General features: G+C 47.8%; 1 protein-coding gene across 3 annotated transcripts in view; it reads right to left on the bottom strand.

Moving 5' to 3' along the window:
- LOC148442377 (uncharacterized) overlaps positions 1–27,581 on the bottom strand; it is a 138,005-nt gene that overhangs the window by 84,137 nt on the left and 26,287 nt on the right. For all 3 annotated transcript variants that reach the window (XM_088464013.1, XM_088464015.1, XM_088464014.1), the window contains 6 exons: positions 26,827–26,852; positions 26,687–26,739; positions 24,280–25,393; positions 20,061–20,091; positions 17,707–17,729; positions 17,565–17,617 (listed from right to left, as the gene is read on the bottom strand). In XM_088464013.1, the coding sequence (XP_088320139.1) occupies positions 17,565–17,617; positions 17,707–17,729; positions 20,061–20,091; positions 24,280–25,393; positions 26,687–26,739; positions 26,827–26,852 (1,300 nt within the window). The remainder of the gene's footprint in view (positions 1–17,564; positions 17,618–17,706; positions 17,730–20,060; positions 20,092–24,279; positions 25,394–26,686; positions 26,740–26,826; positions 26,853–27,581) is intronic.

Below are 27,581 nucleotides of genomic sequence, written 5' to 3'. Positions count from 1 at the left end.
GTCGATAGGCTATGAGGTCCACCTCTGGGAGACCCCATGTGTCCACTAGGAGTTGAAACACCTCTTGGTGAAGCGTCTATTACCCGGGAAGCACGCTGTGATGGCTGAGGAAGTCTGCTTCCCAATTGAGAACTCCCGGAATGAATACTGCCGAAATGGCCGGGCTGTGACCCTCGGCCCATGTCAGAATATGGGACACCTGTGTCATTGCTGCCTAACTTAGAGTACATCCTTGATGGTTGATGTAAGCCACTGTTGTGGCATTGCCAGACTGAACCTGTACAGGTTTTCCCAGAAGTATGTGCTGGGCCAGGTTGAGAGCCCTGTAGACAGCTCGAAGTTCTAATATGTTGATTGGCAGGGTTGATTTGACCGATGACCAAAGCTCCTAAAAGGAGTGCAGACCGGTCACTGGGCCCCAGTTCTGGAGACTGGCGTCCGTTGTTAGGATTACCCAGACCGGGATCCAAAGGGGCTACCCTTGGTTAAACGAGATGTCTGTAGCCACCAAGATAGAGACAGAAGCACCTCTGAAGAGAGGGAAACCGGTGACCAGTAACACAGCCCATATGAAGCCAGGTGCGTCAGGGTGGGTGCCCTGTGGGCCCTATGGACTTCGAAGAGCGATAACAAGGTTAAGTTCTTACCATCTCATTTTATTCTTCAGGGTACATAGGGGGTTCACAGGGTTGACTTGGGGATGTCCCAAAGCAGTCCTTGAAAGGGTGGGGATGCTCCTGTGCTGCGATGAGAATCTGGCGCCCAAAGGAAGCATCCCAAGAGGCAAAAGAATCCAAAGCATAGAACCTTAGAAAGGTGTGGACAGAAGACCACGTGGCCACCTTGCACGGCTGAACAGCCGAGGTGCCAGAGTGAGCCACCCACGAGAGACCCATAGCCTGAGTAGAAGCATCCATAGAAACCAAAACATAAAAGGCCTACTTGTGTGTAGGCCCCTGAGATAGTCATACAAAGCCACCTAGCCAATGTTTTTCTTCATTGGCCGGCCATCCTTTCCTGTACAATCCAGAGAGCACAAATAAAGAGTATGACTTCCAGAAGGAACAGGTAAGGACAACTTAAATACAGAGAGGCCGGACCACAGTGAATAAAGCCACACCAGCCGAGAGGACTGGTGACTGAAATGTCTGTACTATAAGTTCCTGAATAATACGGAACTTCAAAAACCACTTTAGGAAAAAACAGAACAAGTGCGACTCACTACCCGCCTTGGAGAAATATCCATAAGAGGGAGCCATGTGAGAACACTCCCAATTCCGACACTCTCCTGTAAGATGCAAATGCCATAAGAAAGAGCCTAAGCTATAAACCACGGAAGGGCCATAAAACTAGTGGTACAAATGGAGGCCCCAGGAGGACACAAAGAACCACCACCAAATCCCAAGGAGCCCCTAGGGGATAAAGGGAGGTAGAATCCAGAAGATACCCTGAAGGAGGGTCTGGATACCCAGGAGTAGAGCAATTCTACATCTGAACCATACTGACAGTGCAGAGACCCGCACTTTCAGGGAGGAGAGGTGGAGGGCTATGCCCAATCCAGCTGGAAAGAATGCCAGAACTTCTGGAAATTCTAAACACCCATAGCTACAGGTACGATACCATAAGAATTAAGTATGTCACACTGTGGTAGATCCCAGCAAAAATCGGCTAACACGCTCTAAACATCCCAATGATGACAGAGTCTGAGAATCCCTAGGACCACAGTAGTGTCGCAGTCAAAGACAAACAATCCAGGTCCACGGAAAAAACAAAGGACACAGACAACAGGTCAGACACTGTGGCAGCAGGAACGGAGTATTGATGGAGAGACTCCGAAAATCTAAATACCAGTGACGACTGGGTCAATCTGGAGCTACCAGTAGGAGAGTACCTCAGTCTCGATTGAACTTCCGAAGAACTCAAGGAAGACTGGAGAAAACAGGTACACAAATTGGAAGGTCCACTTCACTGACAACGTGGCACCGGCAGCGTGTGATAGAGGCAGGAGGCCATGAGGACCTCCTCCGGGAGGCCCATCTGCTTACTAGAAGTTGAAACCACTCATGGTGAAGAGCAGAGTCTCTGGAATGCACGTCACGATGGCTGAGGAAGCGCGCTTCCCAATGAAGAACTCCTGGAAAGACCACCACAGAGCTGGCCGGAAGGTGACCCTTGGTCCATGTCAGAATGTGTGACACTTCTGTCATTGCCGCTCAACTTCTAGTGTCTCCTAGATGTAAGCCACTGTTGTGACATTGTCGGACTGAACCTTTACCGGTTAACCATGAAGTATGTATGCACCTCGGGAGAGAATATAATCGTCTGAACATTGATTCGATGGAGAAACCCGTTCCACCTGGAGAGGATCAATCTTTGCAAAAGCCTGGAATGGAACGGAGCATATTCCACCATTCCTAATGTAGACAGCATGGATACCAGGACCCGCATTATTGAGTGTAAGGACACTCGTCGACAGTGGAGACATCTGCGCACTCGTAGTTGAAAAGTGAAGAAGATCTTGTCAGACATCAGAAGGACTCTCCGATTTGGAAGATCTAGCAGGTCTTTTAGAGGATACACACCCTGTGAGGGATTCAGGAAGGACTTTTTCCTCGTTTATTAACCCTTTGTGCTTGTGAAGGAAAGCAATGGTTAACCGAAAATGTCTTTGAAGTACCCCTGTGATCCTGCTAAGAGCAGGAGGTCGTGCAGATACAGGAGCAGTCGGATACCCTGAGCAGGTGGGTTGTCATGAAAACCCTAAAATCTGGAAAACCCCAGTGGGGCTGTGGACAGTCCACAGGGGAGAACCTGAAAATTGTAAGTGTTGTTGTGAGACAGCAAACTTGAGATAACGCTGATGAGAGGGCTCTATTAGGTACACATCCTGAATATCCAGCAACACCATAAAGTCCCCAGGTTCCATAGCTCGGATGATGGAGCGTAGGGGTTCCCTCCCGAACCTAGGCACCTTTAGTAATTGGCTCAGGGCTTTGAAATTGCGGATAGGCCAATGAGGACCATGCAGCCTATGAACCAGAAAGACAGTCGAATGGTAACCCGTCCCTCACTGAAAGAGCGGAGCTGGCATAACTACCCCTGCTTACAGCAAGGGCTGTATAGCATTCTGTATTTGTAAGGCCTTGTTCGGGTCTGCAGAAGGGCCTGTGTAACAAAACAGGCGGGGAGGCAGTCTGAGCAAGGAGAGGGCGTACCCATGAGAGACCCCATCCCTTACCCAAGCATCTGTGGTGGAGTTACACCGGCACTTGGTAAACTGAAAAAGTCGGCACCTCACTCTGGGATTCCCCAGATGAAGACCCGTCCCATCAGGCTTAGAAGCAGGACATCTGGAGGTCCAAGTCTGCTTGGTTCCGGGTATGGCGGCCCTCATGGAGGCCGACAGCCTAGGAAAAAACGGTCCTTTAGGCTTTCCCTGAGCACAAAAATACTTAACAGAATTAGTCCGAGGACCAGTAGTGGAAGTAGTTGAAGGCGGAAATTTGCCGTTTGTGATACTGCCAACGTTGCCACAATCTTTCAAGGTCAAGACCAAACAAGATCTCCCCAATATAGAGTAATCCATTTTAAGGCCCATCTTGGAGTCCACCTCTGCCTTCCATGAGCGCAGAGATAGGGTATGGAAGCGGCTACAGTCACAGCGAAAACCCTAAAAAGGTTAGGAGACTGGCAACCAATGTTGTTACTTCAACATATGAAAGTGTATTTTGAATGTGAGCAGCAAAAGGCATCTGATCCCCAGAAGTTTGTGAGGGAAAAAGGTCTAACAAATGCATCAGCCCAACACTCAATCGCATTAGTCACCCCAGCGATAGCCATGGTAGGACGGACAACAGTCCCTGAAAGAGAGTATATTGATTTCAGGCAAAGCTACCACCTACGCATCCGTAGAATTCGTCAGAGCAGTGATGGGAGGCATAGTAGCGCTCTTAATCAGATGAGTAACCCCAGGAGGTGATTCCTATAATTTTTAATGAACCTCAGGGAATGGGTAATATGAGGCCCAACGCTTTTGTGATACCTCTTATCTGGCGATTGCCAGACCCCCGCCATGTGATCCACCCGCTGGTCAGAGGGGGGAAAACAGCCAAAGACACTAATGCTTAAACTGAGGGTGATATGATTTAGGTGCAGGTTTGACATCCTCTACAGCTAGGATGGACCTGACCACCAACACCCAAGCAGGAATAATGATTTAAGCTGCCCCTCGTGTGAGAGGAATAGGAGTCCGATACATTATCTGGATCACCCTTGGCTGACAAACTGTTAGACAGCCGTACAGACTGAGGAGATACCACAGGGCGTATATTAAGCCTTCTTGTTTTTCTTAGAAAACGACATCCACCCAGGGTGGCTGTTGTGGTAATCCCTGCAAGGGAAAAGACAGACTGTTGTGGTACCTGAGGGAATTGCATATACTGTAAAAAACCCTGGTATGGAGCGACAGTCTGTGTCACAGGGGTAAAGTGCAAGAACTGCGAGATACCCTGAGAGGGAAGGGTAGCATGTTAAGGTAACCCCAAGCGGGTTACAACTATGGGGGCCACCAGGCGATCCGCAGTGGTGGCTAGGGTCTTTAGGAACAAATCGCCCAAGGGGGTCCTTTAAGGGGGCCTGGCACCTGATGGCACCAAATACATAACCCTTCCTGAGTCAAATCCTCCGTACTCACACCTGCAGAACATGACTTGCAGGATAGCAAAAAATGGGTGCAGTATCGTGCTCCATTTCCTGGTCAGACATATCTGACTAACAATCATCGTGGAAATATCAAGCAGCACGATACTGGTCCTGACTGACGCGAAGATTAGCTGCAGGGACCCATTATCAACATATGCAACACAGTTCCATCTAAAATATGGCAACGTGCAGCACATAACAGTATGTGACAAACCTCACAAATATTGACAAGTATATATATGCGAGGTCTCAGAACCACCCTAGGTACACCTGTAATAGGGCAGTTTGTAAAGAAAAGGGATAGATATATACTGACAGGTGAGAGAATAAAGCACAGACAGTCAGCGCTAGCATAAGTCACATACAATGCAAAAAAAAATATATAAATATATATAAATATATATATATATATATATATACATACATACATACATACATACACACACACATATACACACATACATAAGGGGTGAGCGGGTTCGGATTTCTGAAATCCGAAGCCCTCCGATCCGAGTCAGGCTCGACTTTTCCCGCCTGACTCGGATCTGAAATCGAGGGAAAACGTCATCATCCCGCCTTCCGAGTCTCGCGGGTTTTGGATCCTATATAAGGTACCCGCGTCGGCGCCATTTTCTCACTCGGCTGTGGACAGTGAAGAGGGAGGGTGGGAGTTAGGGCTGTGTAGTGTAGTGTAGTGTAGTATAGTGCTGCTGTTGTCCACTACTTCAAAGTCCATAGGGGCTGGCTGGCTGTGTTGTGCTGTGCTGCTGTTGTTAATAGGGGCTGTGTCCACTACTTCAAAGTCCATAGGGGCTGGCTGGACTGTGTTGTGCAGTCAGTTCTCCATAGGGGCTGTGTCCACTCCAAAGTCCTGTGCAGTGTCCCAGTCCTAAAGGGGTGCTGTAGTGTTGTCCAGGGGGTGCTCTGTCCATCAGGGGTGCTCCCCCCAAGTGCTAAAAAAATAATATATTTTCTGAGTTTGTGAATTGTGTGCGCAGTAGCCTCACGTGCATCAACAAAGTAGTGCCAAGCGTGCGCCTGTGTCATAAGTAAAGGGCCGGCTGGCTTGACCGTTAAAGGGTGCTGTAACCCCCAAAGTACACTCCAGTCCAAACCAAAAAAAAAAATTATTTTCTGTGTTTGTGAATTGTGTGCGCAGTAGCCGCACGTGCATCAACAAAGGAGCAGCGCCAAGCGTGCGCCTGTGTCCCATAAGTAAAGAGCCGCACGTATATATCAAATCGATATAACAAATGGAGGACCAAACTTTCTCCGATAAAAATAAAATAGAGAAAGATCAAGAACCACTTCCTCCTAGTGCTGAAGCTGCTGCCACTAGTCATGACATAGACGATAACATGCCATCAACGTCGTCTGCCAAGGCCGATGCCCAATGTCATAATAGAGGGCACATACAATCCCAAATGACAAAGTTCAGGAAAATGACCTTGAAAAAAACATTTAAATCAGCTGAAGAGAAACGTAAACTTGCCAATATGCCATTTACGACACGGAGTGGCAAGGAATGGCTAAGGTCGATCCCTAGTATGTTCATGACTAGTGGTTCAGCTTCACATGACGATGGAAGCCCTCCTCCCTCTAAAAAAATCAAAAGAGTTAAGCTGGCAAAAGTACAGCGAAGAACTGTGCTTTCTAAGAAGATATCACAAATCCCCAAGGAGAGTCCAAGTGTGTTGGTGGTTGCGATGCCTGACCTTCCCAGCACTGGACGGGAAGAGGTGGCTCTTTCCACCATTTGCACGCCCCCTGCAAGTGCTGAAAGGAGCACCCACAGTCCACTTGCTGATATGCCAATTGAAGATGTCACTGTTGAAGTACAACAGGATGAGGATACTGGTGTAGCTGGCGCTGAGGAGGAAGTTGGCGAGGAGGATTCTGATGGTGATGTGGTTTGTTTAAATCAGGCTCCGGGGGAGACAGTTGTTGTCCGTGGGATGAAAAAGCCCATCACGGTCATGCCTGGGCAGAAGACAAAACATTCCACCTCTTTGGTCTGGCAATATTTCTATCCAAATCCGGACAACTGTCTTGCCATATGTATCATATGTAAAGGTGAAATAAGTAGGGGTAGGGACGTCAACCACCTAGGATCATCCTCCCTTATACGGCACCTGCAGCGCGTTCATAAAAAGTTACTGTCAAGTTCAGAAACTTTGGCTAAGACCGTAAGCAGTCCAGGGACACCTAAATCCCGTTGTCCTGTTGTATCCAAGTGCCTGCAAACCACACAGTCAACTCCCTCCTCGTCAATTTCCTCCTTAGTCAGGATCGGAAGTAGTCCTGCAGGCCATGTCACTGGCATGACTGACTCTCCTATCCGGGATTCCTCCGGAGGATCCTGCATTGCTACGCCTACTGCTGCCGCTGCTGCTGTTGCTGGGAGTCGTTCATCATCCCAGAGAGGAAGTAGGAACACCACTACTTTTACTAAACAATTGACCCTCCAACAGTCCTTAGCGAGGAGGATGAAGTACGACAGCAGTCATCCTGAAGCAAAACGTATAACTGAGGCCTTGACTGCTATGTTGGTGTTAGATGTGCGTCCGGTATCCGCCATTAGTGCAGTGGGATTTAGACAATTGATGGAGGTAGTGTGTCCCCGGTTCCAAATCCCGTCTAGATTCCACTTCACTAGGCAGGCTATACCGAGACTGTACAGAAACGTCAGAAAAAGTGTCCTCAGTGTCCTGAAAAATGCCGTTGTACACAATGTCCACTTAACCACGGACATGTGGACAAGTGGAACAGGGCAGACTAAGGACTATATGACTGACAGCCCACTGGGTAGATGCATCACCTTACGCAGCAACAGCAGCAGCGTCACCAGTAGCAGCATCTCAGAAACGCCAGCTCGTTCCAAGGCAGGCTACGCTGTGTATCACCGGTTTCAGTAAGAGGCACACCGCCGACAACCTCTTAGAGAAACTGAGGGAAATCATCGCCCAGTGGCTTACCCCACTTAGACTCTCCTGGGGATTTGTGATATCTGACAACGCCACCAATATTGTGCGGGCATTACATCTGGGCAAATTCCAGCACGTCCCATGTTTTGCTCACACAATAAACTTGGTGGTGCAGAATTTTCTGAAAAGCGACAGGGGTGTGCAGGAGACGCTTTGGGTGGCCCGAAAAATTTCTGGCCACTTTCGCCATTCAGCGACTGCGTGCCGAAGACTGGAGCGCCAGCAAACACTCTTGAACCTGCCCCGCCATCACCTGAAGCAAGAGGTTGTGACGCGGTGGAACTAAACCCTCTATATGCTTCAGAGGATGGAGGAGCAGCAAAAGGCCATACAAGCCTATACATCCACCTATGACATAGGCAAAGGAGGGGGTATGCAGCTGACTCAAGCGCAGTGGAGAATGATTTCCGTGTTGTGCAAGGTTCTCCAGTCCTTCGAACTTGCCACACGTGAAGTCAGTTCAGACACTGCCAGCTTGAGTCAGGTCATTCCCCTCATCAGGCTTTCGCAGAAGCAGCTGGAGAAAGTGAAGGAGGAGCTAAGACGGAGCGATTCCGCTCGGCATGTGGGACTTGTGGATGAAGCCCTTCATTCGCTTTGCCAGGATTCCAGGGTGGTCAATCTGTTGAAATCAGACCACTACATTTTGGCCACAGTGCTCGATCCTAGGTTTAAAGCCTATGTGGTGTCTCTCTTTCCGGCCGACACAAGCCTGCAGAGGTGCAAAGACCTGCTGGTGAACACACTGTCAGCTGAAGCGGAACGTGACACGTCAACAGCTCCTTCTTCATTTTCTCCCGCAACTGGGGCTGCCAGGAAAAAACTTAGGTATCCTAAGCAACCCGCTGGCGGTGATGCAGGGCAGGCAGGACCAAGTTTGGACATCTGGTCCGGACTGAAGGACCTGGCAACAATTTCTGACATGTCTACTGTCACTGCATATGATACTGTCACCATTGACAGAATGGTGGAGGATTATATCGGTGACAGCATCCAAGTAGGCATGTCAGACAGTCCATACCTGTACTGGCAGGAATAAAGAGGCAATTTGGAGGCCCCTGTACAAACTGGCTCTATTTTACCTGAGTTGCCCCCCCTCCAGTGTGTACTCCGAAAGAGTGTTTAGTGCAGCCGAGAACCTTGTCAGCGAAAGGCGTAGGAGGTTGCTTCCACAGAATGTGGAGAAGATGATGTTCATCAAAATGAATTATCAGCTCTTCCAGGGAGACCAGCCTCCAGAACGTACAGAGGGACCTGTGGTGGTGGATTCAAGTGGGGACGAGTTAATACTTTGTGAGGATGAGGATGTACACACTGAAGAGGGTGAGGAATCGGTGGATGAGGAGGATGAGGATGACATCTTGCCTCCGTAGAGCCAGTTTGTGCAGGGACAGATTAATTAATTGCCAGCTTGTTTTGTGGGGGCCCAAACGAACCAATCATTTCAGCCACAGTTGTGTGGCAGACCCTGGGCTGAAATGATTGGTTTGTTAAAGTGAGCATGTCCTGTTTATACAACATAAGTGTGGGTGGGAGGGCCCAAGGACAATTCCATCTTGCACCTCTTTTTTTCTTTGCATTATGTACAGTTTGGGGCCTAGTTTTTCAAACTGCCATCCTGTCTGCCACTGCAGTATCACGCCTAGATGGGTCACGTGTTTGTGCCGCCCACTCGTGTCGCTTAGCATAGTCATCCAGCTACCTCGGTGCAACCTTTTGGACATAAAACACTATTGTGAGGTGTGAGGTGTTCAGAATAGACTGGAAATTAAGGTTATTGAGGTTAATAGCATAGGAGCAGAAAAACCTACAAATTCTGTGATTTTAGCTGTTTTTATGCTTTTTTTCAAAAAAAATACAGATCCAAAACACAAACCCAGAACCCAAAACACGGAAGGGTGGTTTTGGCAAAAACCAATCCAGATCCAAAACACGAAGAAAGATCCAGATCCAAAACCAAAACACAAAACACGAAAAGTGGCCAGTGCACACCCCTAATATACATACATACATACATACACATATATACACACACACACACAACATAATATACTGCAAATGGCGCTACATTCAACTGCCCAGATTCAGTGTCTGGGGAGGCTATAGCGCTGTGTACACTGACCCAATAGGTGAGGTACGCAGGGGGACTGGACCAACTGTCATCCAAAAGAGATCTGCTGCACCACACTAGTAAAATGGCCAGAAGAACTCAGAAGAAGCTTGGCCCACGGAGGAAGCAGCTCACGCACGCCAGACTACAGGCTTGAAAGGTGAGCTGTGCTGAGGGGTGGAGCAGCTACAACAGGGAAGGCTGCCTCCCCTGGCCGCTATTAACCCCCGGGATGCTGGCTCCCGCTGCCGATCTTCAAGTCCCTGGTGGCCTAGTGGAGACGTGGGGTATGGGAGGCCCGACGCCACTGCCAGCGCCTCCAGTCTGTTCCCGGAGGCATCGGACTGCATAAATGCGCAGATCACCACGAGCGGCGACCCGCCTTATCTGTCCCCTGATGTCCGGGTCCTCTCTGGGGCTCCTGGCTAGCGCTGACCCCCGGAACACCCGCATATATCCCCAAATCAATACTGGCATCGCTGCAGCGGTGGGGTGACGGAGCAGCGAGCAGACGTCCCACGGGCAGTCTGTTGCTGCTCGCTCTAGTTTAAAGATAAAATAAAGAAAGTCATAAAACGAAATAAGCTTTAGGGGCTGCCTAAACAGCCTCCCCTGCGAAATGATGACCCAGCTCTGGCAGGGCACCAACGAAACGAAGGTACCTCTGGGGCGGGGTATAGGGAGAGTGGACCCAGTGCATCCTGGGAGCTGAAAGCTTTAACTGTGTGGTGCCCATCACCTACACCCCAAGGTCTCCCTGTTGAGCCTATGGGCCCTGAAGAAGAAAGCAATAATTGATGTTTACACTGTATCAAACATGTTATTAGGTTTTTAATTGAAATAACTTGGACTGAGTTAAGTGATTGAGAAAAATGGAAAAAATTGAGATAGATCAAGGGCCGGATTCAGTTACGTACGATAAGTGCTGTTTTCGCAGTAAATTATTGTACCCACAATTATCGAATAGTGAGAAACAGACAAAAAAGATCACCATCTCAGACCAGGTGTGAAAAAAAAAAAAAAAAAAAAAAAAGGACGAAAATGGGTTTAACGTATTGGGTCTGGTATTTCGGGTGCTATATGGATGCGTCAAGTGTTTAAAACATTGCACGTGGTAGCAGCATCTTAAAAGTACGATTTTATGATACGAAAATATACTTGCATCCATTGTAGCGTTAGGTGGAACAGTAATTTTCTGGGGGGGGGGGAAACTTTACATAATTTAATATATGCAAATTACCGCCAACCGACGCAATTTAAGTACCCAAAATACTGATGTAAGTAATTTTTTGGGGTACAGATGCAATTTCCTGCATTTCCTGACTTTCGCCTATTTTTTTTTATCGTACTTACCGTTTGCTTGTTTTGTTTTTTTTTAAGAAACCGGGAGCGCGCATGCGAACATAGTCCGAATTCCCCAGCAAAATCTGGCGATTTTATTGCCACCGATAAAAATATGAGATATGGTAAGAACTTACCCTTGTTATCTCTATTTCTACGAAGTCCATAGGGTTCCACAGGATACCTTGGGGTATAGGTGTGACGTCAGTCGCAGGGCACCAAAGAGTTAAGCTTTCAGCCTCCCAGGATGCACTAGGTCCCCTCCTATACCCCGCCCCCGGGCCAAGGCACCTCAGTTAGTTACCAAGCCATAGGCCGGAGGAGGAGAAGGAAGAGAGAGAACAAAGATCTGGACACATACAAGAATCACATTCTCACCAGAGGGAGACGGAAAACCGGTGACCAGAGCAAAGCCCATCTGCAGCACAGGTGCGACAGGGCGGGAGTCCTGTGGAACCCTATGGACTTCGTAGAAATAGAGATAACAAGGGTAAGTTCTTACCATATCTCATATTTTCTACTTCAGGGTCCATAGGGTATCCACAGGATACCTTGGGGATGTCCCAAAGCAGTATCCTTTAAGGGTGGGGACGCTCCTGTGCAGAAAGGAGAATCCGCCGCCCGAAGGAAGCATCCTGAGAGGCGAAGGTGTCAAACCTGTAATACCTCACGAAGGTATGGACAGAAGACCACGTAGCAGCCTTGCAGATCTGAACTGCCGAGGCACCACGTCGAGCTGCCCACGAAGGACCCACAGACCTAGTGGAATGAGCCTTCAGAGAAGGAGGGACCGGTAGGCCTTCATGAAGATAAGCTTCAGAAATAGCCATACGGATCCAGGCTGCCAAAGTTTGCTTTGAAGCAGGCCAACCCTTTTTACAGAAGCCATAGAGGACAACAAAGCGTCCGACTTCCTAAACAAAGAAGTGCGGTCCACATAAGTCCTTAAGGCCCGCACAACATCCAAAGAGGCCTCACCCACGGACAGACCCGGTGAGTTAAAGGCCGGAACAACTATTTCCTCGTTAACCTGAAACTGGGAAACAACTTTGGAAAGAAACTCGGGCCGAGTGCGGAGCACTGCCCTGTTCCCATGAAAAACCAAGAAAGGGGGTCTACAAGAAAGAGCCCCTAACTCAGAAACACGTCTGGCTGAAGCAACGGCCAGAAGGAAAACAGTCTTAGCTGTTAGCCATTTAATATCCACTGAGCCCAGTGGTTCAAACGGCGGTCCTTGGAGAGCCCTCAGGACCACAGCCAAATCCCAAGGCGCCACAGGTGGAACAAAGGGCGGCTGAATACGGAGAACACCTTGCATAAAGGTGCGCACATCCGGGATTGTAGCAATCCTACGGTGAAACCAGACAGATAGGGCCGAAACCTGTACCTTCAAAGAAGCAAGGCGAAGCCCATGATCTAGTCCCGCTAGCAGGAAGGCGAGAATCCGAGACAGACAAAACTCCCGCGGTGCATAACCTCTCGGTCGACACCACTGGAAGAACGTATGCCACACGCGATGGTATATCCTCGCGGAAGACGGTTTCCGAGCTCGTAACATGGTACGCACCACAGAGCTGGCAAACCCCCAGGACCTCAGCATGGCCGTCTCAACAGCCACGCCGCCAAAGACAGCCGAGTCAGGTCCGGATGAAGACAAGGACCCTGAGACCGAAGGTCCGGTCGTAGCGGCAACCGCAGAGGACTGTCCACGGACAGACCCTGAAGGTCTGATAACCAGTGCCGTCTGGGCCACGCGGGAGCTATCAACAGGAGCGTCCCTCCTTCCTGTTTGAATTTCCGGATTACCCGTGGAAGAAGGGAGACCGGAGGGAACAGGTATGCGAACCTGAACGTCCACCGGACGGACAGAGCATCCACCAGAGACGCCCCTTCGTCTCTTGTGCGAGACCCGTACACCGGCAACTTGTTGTTGTGCCGGGACGCCATGAGGTCGATTTCTGGAAGACCCCACCTGTCCACCAGTAGTTGAAAAACGTCCGGGTGCAGGGACCATTCCCCTGGATGAACGTCCTGGCGACTTAGAAAGTCCGCCTCCCAATTTAGCACTCCCGGGATGAAGACCGCTGATATGGCCGGAAGATTGCGCTCCGCCCAAACCAGGATCCGAGAGACCTCTACGAGAGCCGCCCGACTGCGAGTTCCTCCTTGCCTGTTTATGTAGGCCACGGTGGTAGCATTGTCCGACTGGACCTGCACCGGGTGACCCTGGAGAAACCGCTGTGCCTGCAGGAGAGCATTGAAGACCGCACGGAGTTCCAAGATATTTATTGGAAGCTCCGCTTCTGTCGGTGTCCACCTGCCCTGAAACAAGTGTGGACCCGAAACTGCTCCCCAGCCCCGAAGACTGGCGTCCGTTGTCAACAGGACCCAATTTGGAACCCAGAACGGACGTCCCTTGTTGAGGTGGGTCATCTTTAACCACCACGCAAGGGACAGGCGAACCTCCGGGGTGAGCACAATCGTCTGGAACTTCAGAGACTGAGGCAGCCCGTTCCACTTGGACAGGATCAGGTGCTGCAGAGGTCTGGAGTGAAACTGGGCGTATTCCACCATGTCGAACACCGACACCATGGAGCCCAGTAAGCTCATCGCCGAGTGTAAGGACACCCGGCGGCTGTGCAGACAACTGCGCACCCTTGACTGTAAAGCAGAGATCTTGTCCTCCGTCACGAAGATCCTTTGCTGTCCCGAGTCCAATAAGGCTCCAAGATGCAGAATCCTCCGAGACGGGATTAGAGTGGACTTCTGCCAGTTAATTAGCCAGCCGTGCCGTTGCAGCAGTGCAATGGTCAGGTCCAAGTGGTGTAACAGGAGCTCTGGAGATCCTGCCACCAATAACAGGTCGTCCAAGTACGGCAACATGCGGACTCCTTGCAGCCGCAGAGAAGCCGCCATGACCGCCATAGCGTCCTGTATGTCCAATGACACCCTGTAGTCCCAAGGTTCCAGCGCCAGAATGATGGACCGTAGGGTCTCCATCCGAAACTTCGGGACCCGCAAAGACTTGTTGAGTGCTTTGAGGTTGAGAATCGGACGATATGACCCATTGGGTTTCTGTACCAAAAATAGATTTGAATAGAAACCCTGGCCCCTCTGGGAGAATGGAACAGGCACTATAACTCCAGCCTGGAACATAGTGTGCAATACCTTCCGCAGCTCCGTAGCCTTGTTCCGGTCTGATGGTAGACCCGTGGTGAAGAATCGAGCCGGGGGTCTGTGCCGGAAGGAGAGGGCGTACCCGTGAGAGACCACCTCCAGAGCCCAAGTGTCTGTCGTAGTGAACGACCAACACCGGGAGAACTGCAGCAGGCGGCCTCCCACCCTGGGATCCCCCAAGGGGAGACCCGGACCGTCAGGCCGCAGGCTTGTCATCTGGCTTGGGGGCCGGACGTCTGGTCTCCATGCCTGTTTCCGGGGCTTGACCGATTTCTTAGGGCCAGCCTGTCGAGGAAACGACTGTGGTTTGGGCCTGCCCTGGGCCCTAGATGACCGAAAGGACGATGGTCCAGAACCAGAAGGAGCAGCGGCTGACGGGAGACAAGCAGATTTGGCTGCCGCCAGCGTGGCCACAATCTTATCCAGATCCGGACCGAAGAGAACTTCTCCGGTAAACGGCAACGCTTCCAGACCTTTCTTGGATCTGCGTCCGCCTTCCAGGATCGCAGCCACAAGGTGCGACGAGCAGCTACCGCTGCTGAAGAAATTCTAGACACCAGAGTACTAATGTCTAGAGCCGCCTCGTTGATGTAGGTGGCCGAATCACGGAGATTGCCAATCAACTCCGCTTGTTCGGCCGGACAGTCGGATTCAAAAGAAGCCTCTAATGAATCCGCCCAGCGCTCCATCGCTCTGGCAACCCAGCAAATGGCCATAGCCGGCCGTGCTGCCCCCCCTGCAAGGGAATAAGCGGACTTCAGGCAGATTTCTACCTTGCGGTCCGTAGCATCCTTAAGGGAGGACATGGATGGCATCGGCAATGTGGCACTACGGACAAGACGGGTCACGTGAGAATCCACCTGTGGAGGGGATTCACACTTAGCAAAATAATTATCCGCGAACGGATAAGCCACCGCCAGGCGTCTCTGCGGCTGGTATCTTTTGCCAGGTTGTTTCCACGCCTCCTCTAAATGGTCCACCAACTGACCCGAAAGAGGAAAGACTGTGGCATCGCCCTTCACATCTTTGAAAAAGGCATACTTAGATTTAGCCGCTGGGGGAACTTCGTCCTCAATCACCAAGGCTGTGCGGACCGCCCGAATAAGTCCAGGAATATATACTTTGGACTTAGCATCAGCGTCCTTAGTATGGAAAGGTTCCTGATCGTAAGGATCCAGAATCTCCCCATCATCAGACGTCCCTTCGTCATCCTCATAAGGAGCGGACAGAGACGCCACCGGCCTTTTATGAGGCCGCATCACAGACTCCCCTTGCAACACATCCGACAAGTGCTGTAAAGAACTCGTCAGGGAGTTAACCCACGCTGGCTCCTGAGAACCCGGGAGCGGGGAAATAGGGAGACTGTGTGGTACCACCAATTGTCGTGGGAACCCCTGCCTGGGTGACGACACCACAGACTGCTGGGACAAACCCATCGGAGTAAATGCGGGCTGCGGAGCTAACTGGCCCACTAAAGCTGTTAACGCCTGAGCGAAACAAGCCCAGGGCGGCTCCTGTACCGGTGCTGTAACCGTAATAGGCCGCGCCATGGACAACACTGCCGGCAAAGGCCCTCCGCGCTACCCTCCCCCTCCGCTAACGGTACTTTGCACGTGGTACACTGTAGCCGGAGGGGAAAATCACTTTCAGACATGATGGCACCACGTATGTGACCTCTCTCACCAATTAAGTATTAAATAGGCGAGAGACCACCCTGCAGCACCGCACCGCAAGGGCTTTAGCAGAAAGAACAGGGACAGTAATAAAGCTGACAGTTTAGAGAAGAATAGTTACAGGCAGCGCTAGCACAGTCACATACAATGCAGAGAAATAACAATTCCTGCACTAACAGCGCTGATCACTCAACTACACAGACACAGGGCCTGGTAGGACACAGCGCTGCATACACAGACCTGAGCCACAGCGGAGGAGAGGTATGCGGGGGGACCCAGACCACGATGCTTCCTTCCAGACTTCCAGCAGCGTTCACCATGCGTTGCAGAGAAGATGGCCGCCGAGGAGCAGAGAGAAGCTGGCCTGGGGGAGGAGCGCTGACACAGGACCAGTCAGCACAGTGCAGAGAGGGCTGTGTGCAGCGGGGGAGGCGCCGGCTGTGAGACAGGGAAGGCGCGCTCCCCTGGCATGCATTTAACCCCTGGGACGCCGCAGCGCTACCGCTCTGCTGCGGTCCGCTGTCCCAGGGGGTAGTGGAAGCGCAGGTTGGTCGCCTGGCTCCACGCTGCAGCCAGTCCCCAGGGAGCCCCCTGCCTGGGGACTTAGGACCATGTGATCAGCGGGGACCCACCGCGGGACCCCGCTGCTTACCTCTGTCCCCCTTGAATCCGGCCATGGTCCGGAGCATCTGGGGTCACCGCTAGCTGTGACCCCAGACGCCCACCAGCATCCCCGGATCAGTACCGGCGTTCTGGTACCGGCGGGGTGTAGGGAAGACAGCATGGACGTCAGGACTGACTGTCCATGCTGTTCATCCAGATATGCAGCCACAGCTGCATGAAGAAAAAGCTTCAGGGGCTCTTCTAGCCCCCACTCCAACAGGTGCACCCGACTCCGGCCGGGCACCAAACTAAACTGAGGTGCCTTGGCCCGGGGGCGGGGTATAGGAGGGGGACCTAGTGCATCCTGGGAGGCTGAAAGCTTAACTCTTTGGTGCCCTGCGACTGACGTCACACCTATACCCCAAGGTATCCTGTGGATACCCTATGGACCCTGAAGTAGAAATAGCCCAATTTCGTGGCTAATTAAATCCGGCCCAAAGTCGGAAAGCATTGAAATACACAAGTACACGAATAGTACAGTGCAAAAAGTTTAACATGGGGGGGGGGAAATTAAATTCAATGTGATGTGATGTACAATAGCCGCGGGAGGGAGCTCCGGCAGCTATTCAATAATCCGCGCTGTTTGGTTGGCTAAAGGATTTCTTCTCGCACGCCCTGGGGATGCGAGGAGTAATCAGACAAAAGTGCCAGCGCGCACAGCTGTTTGCCAGCTTAGCGCGGCCGGCACTTTAGTTGGAGAATGCCGGTTACCACTCCTTAACAGCTAGGTTGTCGCGAGAACCGGTATTATCTGACTTACCTGCTTCCCAACAAGGCACATAGCGTGTTGAATTGAATAGCTGTGGGACCTCCCTCCCGCAGCTATTAGTCATCGTGCTGAATTGAATTCCCCCCATAGTATTTTGTGGCAATAGAATATTATAACTGCACAGGTTAGAATATAAAATCTGATACCTCTACTTGGTGCACTGGAACTTGAACAGGTCTGTGAAGCAATGCGTTTATTCCTAAAATCAGTGAGAAAATGTATCAAGAGTTAACAAGATGCTACTCAGTTATCTAGGAATACTTGTGTATGAAATATACTTCGGCTTACCAGTGATTTGGCAGGTATTTTTGCTGTGAATAAAGAATAATTCTATATTAATAATTCTAAACTAAATTCTAAATTATGATTGTTGGTAAAAGTTGGAGAAACAGAAAAGTCAACATTTTTAAATAGATAACACATGGAAAGAGATATAGATTAGGGTTTATTTCTACGGTGTCCCAGAGATCATTGGAGAGGAAAAAGGGCCAGTTATCAAGATCAAAGCCCGTATTCAATTGGTTTCGCACGCGCAATACTTTTTCGCCTGCCGAACTTTTCTCCTACATCGCGTATTTGAGCTGTGGAAACTTATCGTGCGCGCCGTATTCAATTCCAAAATATGTGAAAACGCAAACCCGGCGGATGCAAACCAGGGGAAAAGTACTGTCAGAATTGGGGAAATCAGCCTGACACCACCTAAAAGATGCACTAACATTGGGGATCAATGTACATGCCCCCGAATAGCCCTAATAAAGCTATTTGAGGTACTTAAGATGTGTCACTTTATTCTAATTAGTGTCTTTGCACTAGTGGTGAAGAATGGCATTAAGCAGTATTTTTTGGAAACAATAAGTAGTCCTGTCAAATTTGGGGTACTTGAAAATCTATGCAAGCATGGTTTAAAGACGCTAAAGTAAAGTTTAAAAAAAAATAAAAAAAAAAAAAAATGTAAAAAACGCACCTGCAATCCAAAAAAACCCTCACCACCTACTTGCAGACCCCCTAAAAGTTTATACCCCCACTTTTGAGCTTCTTCACCTGCTTTTTCTAAGTCATTTTTTTGGGTGTTATTTTTTTGACGCAGTTATCCTTTGGGGGGCTGTCCCAAGGGTGCTGAGTTGTTTTTCCACCTTCGTACCCAAAATAGCGATTTTGCACTTTTTTTGACACCTATTCATAGGCGAATTTTTCGCCTATTACATTGCATTTTCGCGTATGCGAATAGAGTTTGCAATTGAATACGGAGACAGGTTTCCATCTGACAAAAAATGTCACAATTGGCGATACTTTTTCGCAGTTCTCGGCTTTTCTAATTGAATACAAGTCTACATTTACTGCTCTACAAACACATAAAACATACAGATTCCATTTGAGACCATTTTTTCATTGTACTCATTAAGACGTTTAAACAGCCAAACTAGAACAGCAGTTTTATGCAAAGATGCTGTGGCATGAAATACCGGCGGCAGAGTAGCTGCCTGTTCATATCCCGATGGTTCAACATCCCGACAGGGGCTCGTAAGTAAATTAACCCGCTCCTCTCCCTATCCTAACCCTCCCTTAGTGGTGCCTAACCTCCCCCCTGCCAGCACCCTAAACCTAACCCTCCTGGTGGGGTGCCTGACCCTAATTTCTCCCCAGGGGTGCCTTAACCTAACTCCATCACGCGGCTAACACTAACCCCGCTTACGTTCGTTCGAGATGCCAGCTGTCGGGATTTCAGTGTCAGGCTAAAGACAACCGTTGGTATTTCAGCACCTAGCTGTAATCTAGAGTCGGGCTTTCGACGGCCGGCATCCTGGACATCGGTAAATTCACTACATCCCGCTGTGGCATGTGGCTGAAGAAACCACCGTACCTTAATATGATGCTGCAAGTTTGACCTGGGATTTCTTAAGGACACTAATCCTTAAATCAGACAAAACCTTATATTGCTACATCCCATTGCTCAGAGGCAATCAGGGCTTAACTGAGATATACAGTGTAATAATCTACAGATGCTCAGTCAGTATTTGTTTTCATTTATAGCGGTGTTGTGCTAGGTCTAATCACAACATCAACACATTGATATTGAAAGATCACAAGTCCATATCAAAAGGATAATTTGTGCATGCAGAACAGCCTATACAAAGGCTAGAATGCAAGTGATATTACCAATATGGTATATCACAGGTTCTCAAACTCGGTCCTCAGGACCCCAAACAGTGCACGTTTTCCAGATCTCCTCACAGAATCACCAGTGAAATAATTAGCTTCATCTGTGGATTTTTTTAAAAATGTGTCAGTGGGTAATAAATACACCTGTGCACCTGCTCGGTGACCTGCAAAACGTGACCTGTGTGGGGTCCTGAGGGCAGAGTTTAAGAACCACTGTGGTATAGAATTATGCCTGCCACAGGCATCTGGTCATTTGCTTTTCATCAAAATGGGCAGCTATTTGCATTGTAGGGCTAAAATATTTCCACCTCAAATTACAAATAAATGACTTTTTTTTAATAGTGTAAAAAAAAAAAAATGCGCATGAAGTCCTGAGTCCTTGGTGGCATCCTATAGATCCTTTGGCTTCCAATAGTTATCCCTGAAGTCATGAAACAAATGACCATGCATTAAAAATCAAATATTCGGCTTATCATACTTACTTATTATTGCATGCATCACTTGTGGCAGGATCTGATAAAGTAAACAAAAGTAACACTATGAAATATACATATTTACTGTTTAACCTATAAAAAGTATACTACAAACTATTACATAAGGGTGTCAATGCATTGTTGAACAAGTTGTCCACAATAGGTCGCACCTTGCATGCACAGAACTAAAGAAAAAGATGGTAACGCAATGGGAGTGACATCACACAAACCATAACAGTAAAGCAGTCCTGATGTAATATAGTAGAAACGGTCAGAAATATTAAACTTAAGCAGAGCAACAATATTACACAAATCCTGTGCATTACACAATGATCTAGAAAACAAAAACATCACCATGCCATTAAGTGACATGTTCACTATTTCTTACAGTTTATTTATATAGTCTCCCCATTCACCACTATACCATATATTACATCATCTTGATGGGTCTCTTCCACAAAATACACCATCAGAAACAAAGAGGCATGTCAAGATTGTACAAAAGGTTTGCAATATTGAAAGCAGAAAAGTTATGGGACAGTGTAAGGGGCTGAATTGTGTAACGTGAAGAAAAATTATGAGAATATCTGTAAATGTATTTCTGCATCAAGGGGTTTGTAGGCAAATAATCTCGACTGACAATTTTAATTTAAATAGAAACATCTCAAATGTAGCCACCGCTCCAAATTCAAATCCTTTGCAAACTTAATACAATTAACCTTGAATGAAACAAGCAGAATTACTTTATAGTCTGATTAATGGACAATTATATTTAAAACTTAAATTTCCTATATCTGGACTCTAAGTAAAACCCAGGCCTAAAAGACACTTACATGGGGCCCAGCGTTTAAGCTCACTGTTCTCAGCATGTGCTTAGCCCTGTATACAACACACTGCCCGTCTGAGAAAATACCAGTTACATTATTTATTGTACTGCACTCACATCTGCCAACCATGGTAGCTGGCTCTGCAACTCTATGCGGTTTATACCAGGGGTGGCCAAACATTTGGACTTGATCTACTTTTAAAACCTTTCGTGATCTACCAAGCCCGAAAAATGGGTCTGTGCCATGCAGAAAAGCGGGAGTGACCTCATAGCAAGTGACGTGGGGTCTGTCCTGACAAAATTACATAGTATCCCCAATTCATATTACTCCACACAGCAGCATAATCTTATTCACGTTACGACACACAGTAGTGCTCCTTATACACAATGCCCCCAGTAGTAGTGCCTCTTATGCAGTTCCCCTGTAGTTATTCAAGCCCCCTGTATTAGAGCCCCTTATACAACGCCCATTATCCCCCAGTAGTTGTGCCCATTATGCAATGCCTCCTGTATTAGAGCTTATTATGCAATGGCCCCTGTTCCGCACTCCCTGCCGCTGAGTGGATCTAACTAGATCCAGCAGACTCTTCACATTGTGGGTGATGTCACCCGCGCATTGCATCACTGGGAAGGCTGGTCTCTGAAACAGAGGCTTCTTTAGTCTCTGATCACTTCAGAGAACCGCGTTCCCAGTTGCTGCAGCAAGTTGGTCGCGATCTATTGGTAGATTGCGATCAAAGTATTGGCCAGCCCTGGTTTATACTGTTCAGTTGACGATTTGTTAGTGTACAATTTTGTGATATTAGGGTTTATTTCTTGCCTATGTATCTTTTTATTTTTATTTTTTAATTAGGGAAGAAAAGTGCACACAGTGCTGAATGTAAAGATTAGGTTTTCTTTAATGGAATATGAGACACATGGGTATCAGGACAGATACTTTTTTTTCTGAGTAGGTTACAAAATAAAAGCCACTCCCTACAGCAGACACTCCACCAGTCGATCCCATTGGCCCATCCAGCAGCGTCTAATAAAAAAAAATAAAAAAAAGTCAGTGTGATTCTTATTGACTGCTGCACTGAACTCATAGGTGCGGCTACCATGTTTACCTACGGTCAGGATGTCCCTCGGCAGCCAATAATAATCAGGGCGATTCTTATTGTCTAGCTCAGCTGTGCTGAACTAAAGCTGCGGCTGTCTGTCACTTAGCCTCAGCCAATAAGAATCTGCTTGATTCTTATTGGCTATTGCTGTCTGTCACATAGCCTCCATTGTGCCGCTGCCAGAGCCGGTTTAAGGGGGGCCACGGGGTCAGGGCCAGCTCGAAGGAGCTGAACCCAAAACGGGGTCACAGAGCTGCACCCAGGACCGATCAAGTCTAGCTGGCCTACACTGTGGCTGCTCCTTGACTGTTGTGTCGCCCACGGCTGAGGGCAGGGAGCTACTCTGTCAGACAGGTCAGTATTCTGTGGGGAGCTGGGCAATTTAATGTAGGTTGTATATTTATTTTTATGTGAGGGACAATGTTTTGTTTTTCCTGTGGGAGGACTATATGTGTTTTCTGCTGTGAGGGCCAATGTGTTTTTTTTTTTTTTAAATGTGCGATTTTGGCAGGACGATCTACTAGCTCCTTGCTGAGGTCACACCCCCTTTTTGGCTTACCACGCCCCTTTTTTGGGTGCACACAAATACATACATCTATCCTCCTTGCCCTGCATGTCTCGTTACAACGCGTGAGCGCCGTGCATTGCAGTAGCACCGAGCATCTTTTTGTGGGACTATTTCCCTTAAAATGAGTCGCATTTGCAAAGCGGATTAAAATGATATGCGGCATGCTTATATTCTATGTGCGACTGCGGCTATATCTTCATGCAAAATGCTACGTTACATTGGCTGTGACACTAACTTAGCATTTTGCATGCAGATACAGCCGCAAACAGAATAAAATGCTATGCAGCATGCCTATAATCAGCATTAGCTGCTTGTGTGTCCCCATTCACATCACTTTGCGAATAAGGCGCATTTTAAAAGGAAAAAGTTGCACTGAAAAAAATAGACTATAAGGGCTGTTTAACACGCAAGGAGGCTAGATGTATGTGGACACCTGTGTATCAATGAAGATTTTTATCTTTAAAAGTAGATTAGAGCCCGGAAGTCTGGCCACATCTGCCCTACACCGAGACTGCAGACACCCAGAGGCATAGCATGAAGCCATGGCACCCAGAGCATGCTAATGCTACCTGCTCCCCATTAATGAATTTTGATAAACTCGTGATAGGCAATATTTGCCAAAAACAGGAGCTCAAACCTACCAATTGCTCTCCGGCTGTCAGGGCTCACCATAAATAAAATAAAGGCAGGTAGGGAATGTATGTTTATGCGGTCCACTGATAGCAGCAGCTGCAAATGGTACTTGTCCAGAAGTAATGAAAGTTACAGGTAGAGAGGCGGGCAAGAACTGGAGGCAGGTGAGTACGCATGCTAGTAGGTGGGAGAGGACTGGAGGTGGGCGAAGACTAAAAGCAGGTGGAGGCGGCAAGTAGGTAGATGTGAATGAACTGGAGGCAGGCAAGGTGAGCAGGCTGGAGTCAGGTGAGGAGGTGTGCTGGTAGGCAGGAGAGGACTGGATGGGGCAGGAAGACAGGCACGGAAGATTGCTGATAGGCAGGAAAGGACTGGAGGCAGGTGAGGTGTGCTGATAGGCGGGAGAGGACTGGAGTCAGGTGAGGTGTGCTAGTAGGCAGGAGAGGACTAGATGGGGCAGGAAGACAGACATGGAGGAGTGCTGATAGGCAAGGAAGGACTGGATCCAGGCAACTAGGCAGGGAGTTGAGCTTGTGAATGTAAAGTGAATAACTGAGTGTTAATTATTACAATAAACTGTTAGTAGCCCCATTTCCCTCTTTTTTCCCTGTCTTCCTCTGCTCTCCCCTTATTTCTGAGTGTGTTAGAGCTGAAGGGACCTCCGCTGCAGCACACTGCCTCACTTCCCCCACTATGCAAATGCTGGTCCCACCCCGGTAGCTACAGCCTTCCTCACCCAAAACACTGAAAAGAGGTCCAGCCTGTACCTGCCCCCCAGCGCAGTCCACCTCTCCTGTCAGGATCTACGGAGGGCACTTAGGTGTGGCACTGTGCAGGAGCAGAGAAGGAAGCAATCGGGGAGTAACCAGTGCAGCTGGAGTCGGCACCCGGGAGTCTATCCCCTATTCTACAACTGCTGGAGTCGGACTTCACCTGCAGCCAGCCCCCTCTGATCTGTCCGGCGCACTGCTGAGCTTGTGGCCGTGGGTAGCATGTGTGACTTACAGGATTGCGTTTTGGAATGTCCACAAAAGCTTTATTCTGATCAAGGTCAGAGGCGGACTTTGCAATGGATAGACACAAAAGGAGTAGCAGGCTTACCCGACAGCTCATGCTGCTTAGAGGTCTCCCTTCCGCTGATATCACATGCTCTGCCTTGAGGGTTTTCTGCACCAGAACCATAACTCTCATTTGTGGGTATTTCACATGTTGCTGGAACTTTGTTAGCAGAAGAATAGGTAGATGTTTGGTTTCTCATATGATCCACTGTTAAACCATCTATAGCTACTGTATGACTAGTGGTAATGTCCATTTCCTGATCCGGAAAAACTGTAGTTTGCTCCATGCAGACTAGGCTCTTTTCCCCTGCATTTACACCTCTCAACAAAACCACATTTTTCGTAAGTTCCATTTCATTCTCATCACTAAAAATTATGGTCTTTTCATTGGGGAAGACCTGGTCATCACTTGTAGGATGAGGTTGCCATGACACTCCATCTATGTAAGTTGTATGACTAAATGTTAAGTCCATGTCATCATTCATCAACACTGTTTGATCATTAGAAAAAGTTGTGTGACATTTACTAGTGTTGCCAGATAATTTTAAGTGATGTAAGCTTTGCTTCTCAGTGTCCCTGCTAGCACTGTTAGTACAGGTACTGCCTGGATTATTATTTGGGAAGTCTCTGTTGAACATTGGAGTGAAATTAGTAATGTTGGTTGTGTGGCATTTTGTTAGCTCCAGACCATTCTCTTGCTCTCTGAATACGTGTGTGACATCTCCTGTATTCTCCAGAGCATGAAAAAATGGAGGCACACTCTTCTTGTTAGATCTATTTTCTTTAGACACATAAGGAAAAATGTTCTCCTTGTTATCATCGTCTGTCCAGATATTTGTGTTTGATTTTACAGTTTTTGCTTTGTCATTTGCCAAGGTCGCCAAGAAATCCTCAAACTTTATTTTTGTTGCACAGGAGGAATCAGTCAGCAGCTGGAAACCTGCATTCTTTTGACCACTCATTGAAAATGGTAAATTTATGTTACTAGTTGATTCCTCAGTTTTTTGGGATTTTAAACTCGACAAAAATAAACCAGTATCTATTTTCTTTGGTTTTGCCTCAACAAGCTGATCAATGGCAACAGTGTTGCTTGAGGTCATATCCATATCAGAGGAGAAGAAAATAGTCCCGTCTTTAGTGCAGTCTGTGGCAATCCACTATGCAACAAGAAAATGTAAAAGTTAGAAAACTAGCTCAAAATTTTTTTTTCAAAATGCACAGTACAATATAAAAACTAAAATCGAAAATTAACACAAATGGACAGATTAGCCTCAAAAAAATTGGCCAGTATTAAATACCGCCGTACCTGCTAACATTCCTAATTGGATTACAGTGATACATTAGAACATATTAGATGCTCAAAAAGAACCCATTAGAGACAGCCCTTTTACTGGAAATAATCACTGCTGGCAGATTAGCAATAATTGATGTTTACACCGTATCAAACATCTAACTATTGAAGTTAGGGGCCTAGGTATCAGTCCATTTTTGTACATAAAAAAGTATGCAGAAACTGCAGTTTCTGCATAATTTTATGTATCGATCCTATGTACTAATAGCACAATGCACGGGATTTCACAGAAATCTCCTGCAAAGTGGTAATTAGCGCTGCAGATTGCAGTACCCATTATCATCAATGTGGACTACGATCTGACCCCTACGTACCAAGCTCCAAAAAGCAAAGCTTTCCAGTGTTCAGCATCAGTAGTTTGCACCATCTTCAGGTGGTGTAAACTGCTGCTCGTCTATGGGGTCTCCAGGGGCAGGAGAGAGATCTTTCGATCTCTCTCACAGCCCCTGTCCGGCCCCGGAGGCTGACATTGTGCACAGGTGCAGTGTCAGCTTCTCCGAAATGCCGGGGATATAAAACAGCAGTTACCGCAACCACTGTCCCTGTGAATTCCCGGTAATACATAGCAGGGATATTTTCATTCAAAATTCAAATATTCCCAGTGAGTTGGACAGTTAATAATCGCAGCAGTACCGCGATTATTAATACATAGGCCCCATAGTCCAAGTTATTGCAATTAAAAACTATTGGGGGGAAAACTATGTGGACCAGTCCCCACCCACAGTGAAATAGATCATATGGAAGACATGGAAATATACACAAATACAGTTTTAAAACATATCTAATCAAAGGGCCAAATGTAATACGATGAGATTTTAGAAAACGTGTGAGTTTAGCAGTAGGCTCTCACAATGGTCAAGTATTATATTCAAAATGGGAAAATCTGGATGAGTTTAAAATAGTGAGGATTTTTTTAGTCCAAAAATATGAGAGTTTGCATGTTCTCAGGCTATTACAATGGCAGAGGTTGAAAAGTGAGAGCTTACTGCTAAACTTTCACATTTTCTAAACTCACCCTATCACATTTGGCCCCAAGTGTTTACTGTGGCAGTAGAATATAATTGCATAGGTTAGAATGTAAAACAAAATACTCTGATACCTCTGCTTGGTGCACTGGAACTTGAATAGGTCCATGAAGCAATGTGTTGATTCCTAAAATCAGGGAAAAGATGTATCAGGAGTTAACAAACCAGATGCTACTCAGAAGTCATCTAGGAATACTTGTGTGTAAAATCTTACCAGTGACTTGGCAGGTTCTATTTTTGCTGTGAATAAAAAAACAGAATAAATGTGAAATATAATTACAAATTAAGATTGTAGGTAAAAGTTGGAGAAACCAAAAACAAAAGTCAACATTTTTAATTAGATAACACATGGAAAAAGTTTCAGATTACGGTTTATTTCTATGGTGTGGGTATGATTTACAGCCAGACCTCTGGCCGGCGGTTCAAATCCCGACAGCGGCAGCCCGACAAGGATTAAAATCACAATCGTCCCCAGGTAAGTATTCACTAACCTATTCTACCCCCTAACCCTCCCTTAGGGGTGCCTAACCTTAACCTTCCCCCCCAGTGCCTAACCCTAATCCCCCCTTCCCCACCACCTAAACCTAAATCCCCCAAGGGGGTGCCTAACCCTAAATCCCTCCCAGTAGATGCTTAACCCTCCCTCCCCCTAGCCCAACCCTAACCTCCCGGGGGGTGCCTAACCCTAGGTCCCCTCCGGGAGCCCTAAACCTTGAAATCACAATGCATCAATTTTCCCTTTACCAATTCACTTCTCAAATGAATCAATTTCAGGCAAATTGGATTTGCTAGTTCAAGCGTAAAAAGACCAATGTGATTGTGAGAATGTGTTGTGGTTACAATTATTCCTATTGCACCACTTCATTCAGATGGTGGAATCTAAAATAGAAAAAGCTTTGCCGAAACACAGCAAAATAGCCTTTGCTGCTATGTTTAAATCACAAACCGTGATGCAACTGCATTTGTCTC

This window comes from Taudactylus pleione, unplaced genomic scaffold (genome assembly GCF_031769625.1).
Source record: "Taudactylus pleione unplaced genomic scaffold, aTauple2 ptg001562l, whole genome shotgun sequence".
In the NCBI taxonomy this organism is placed as follows: domain Eukaryota; kingdom Metazoa; phylum Chordata; class Amphibia; order Anura; family Myobatrachidae; genus Taudactylus; species Taudactylus pleione.
This window is presented reverse-complemented; position numbering and strand designations above follow the sequence as displayed.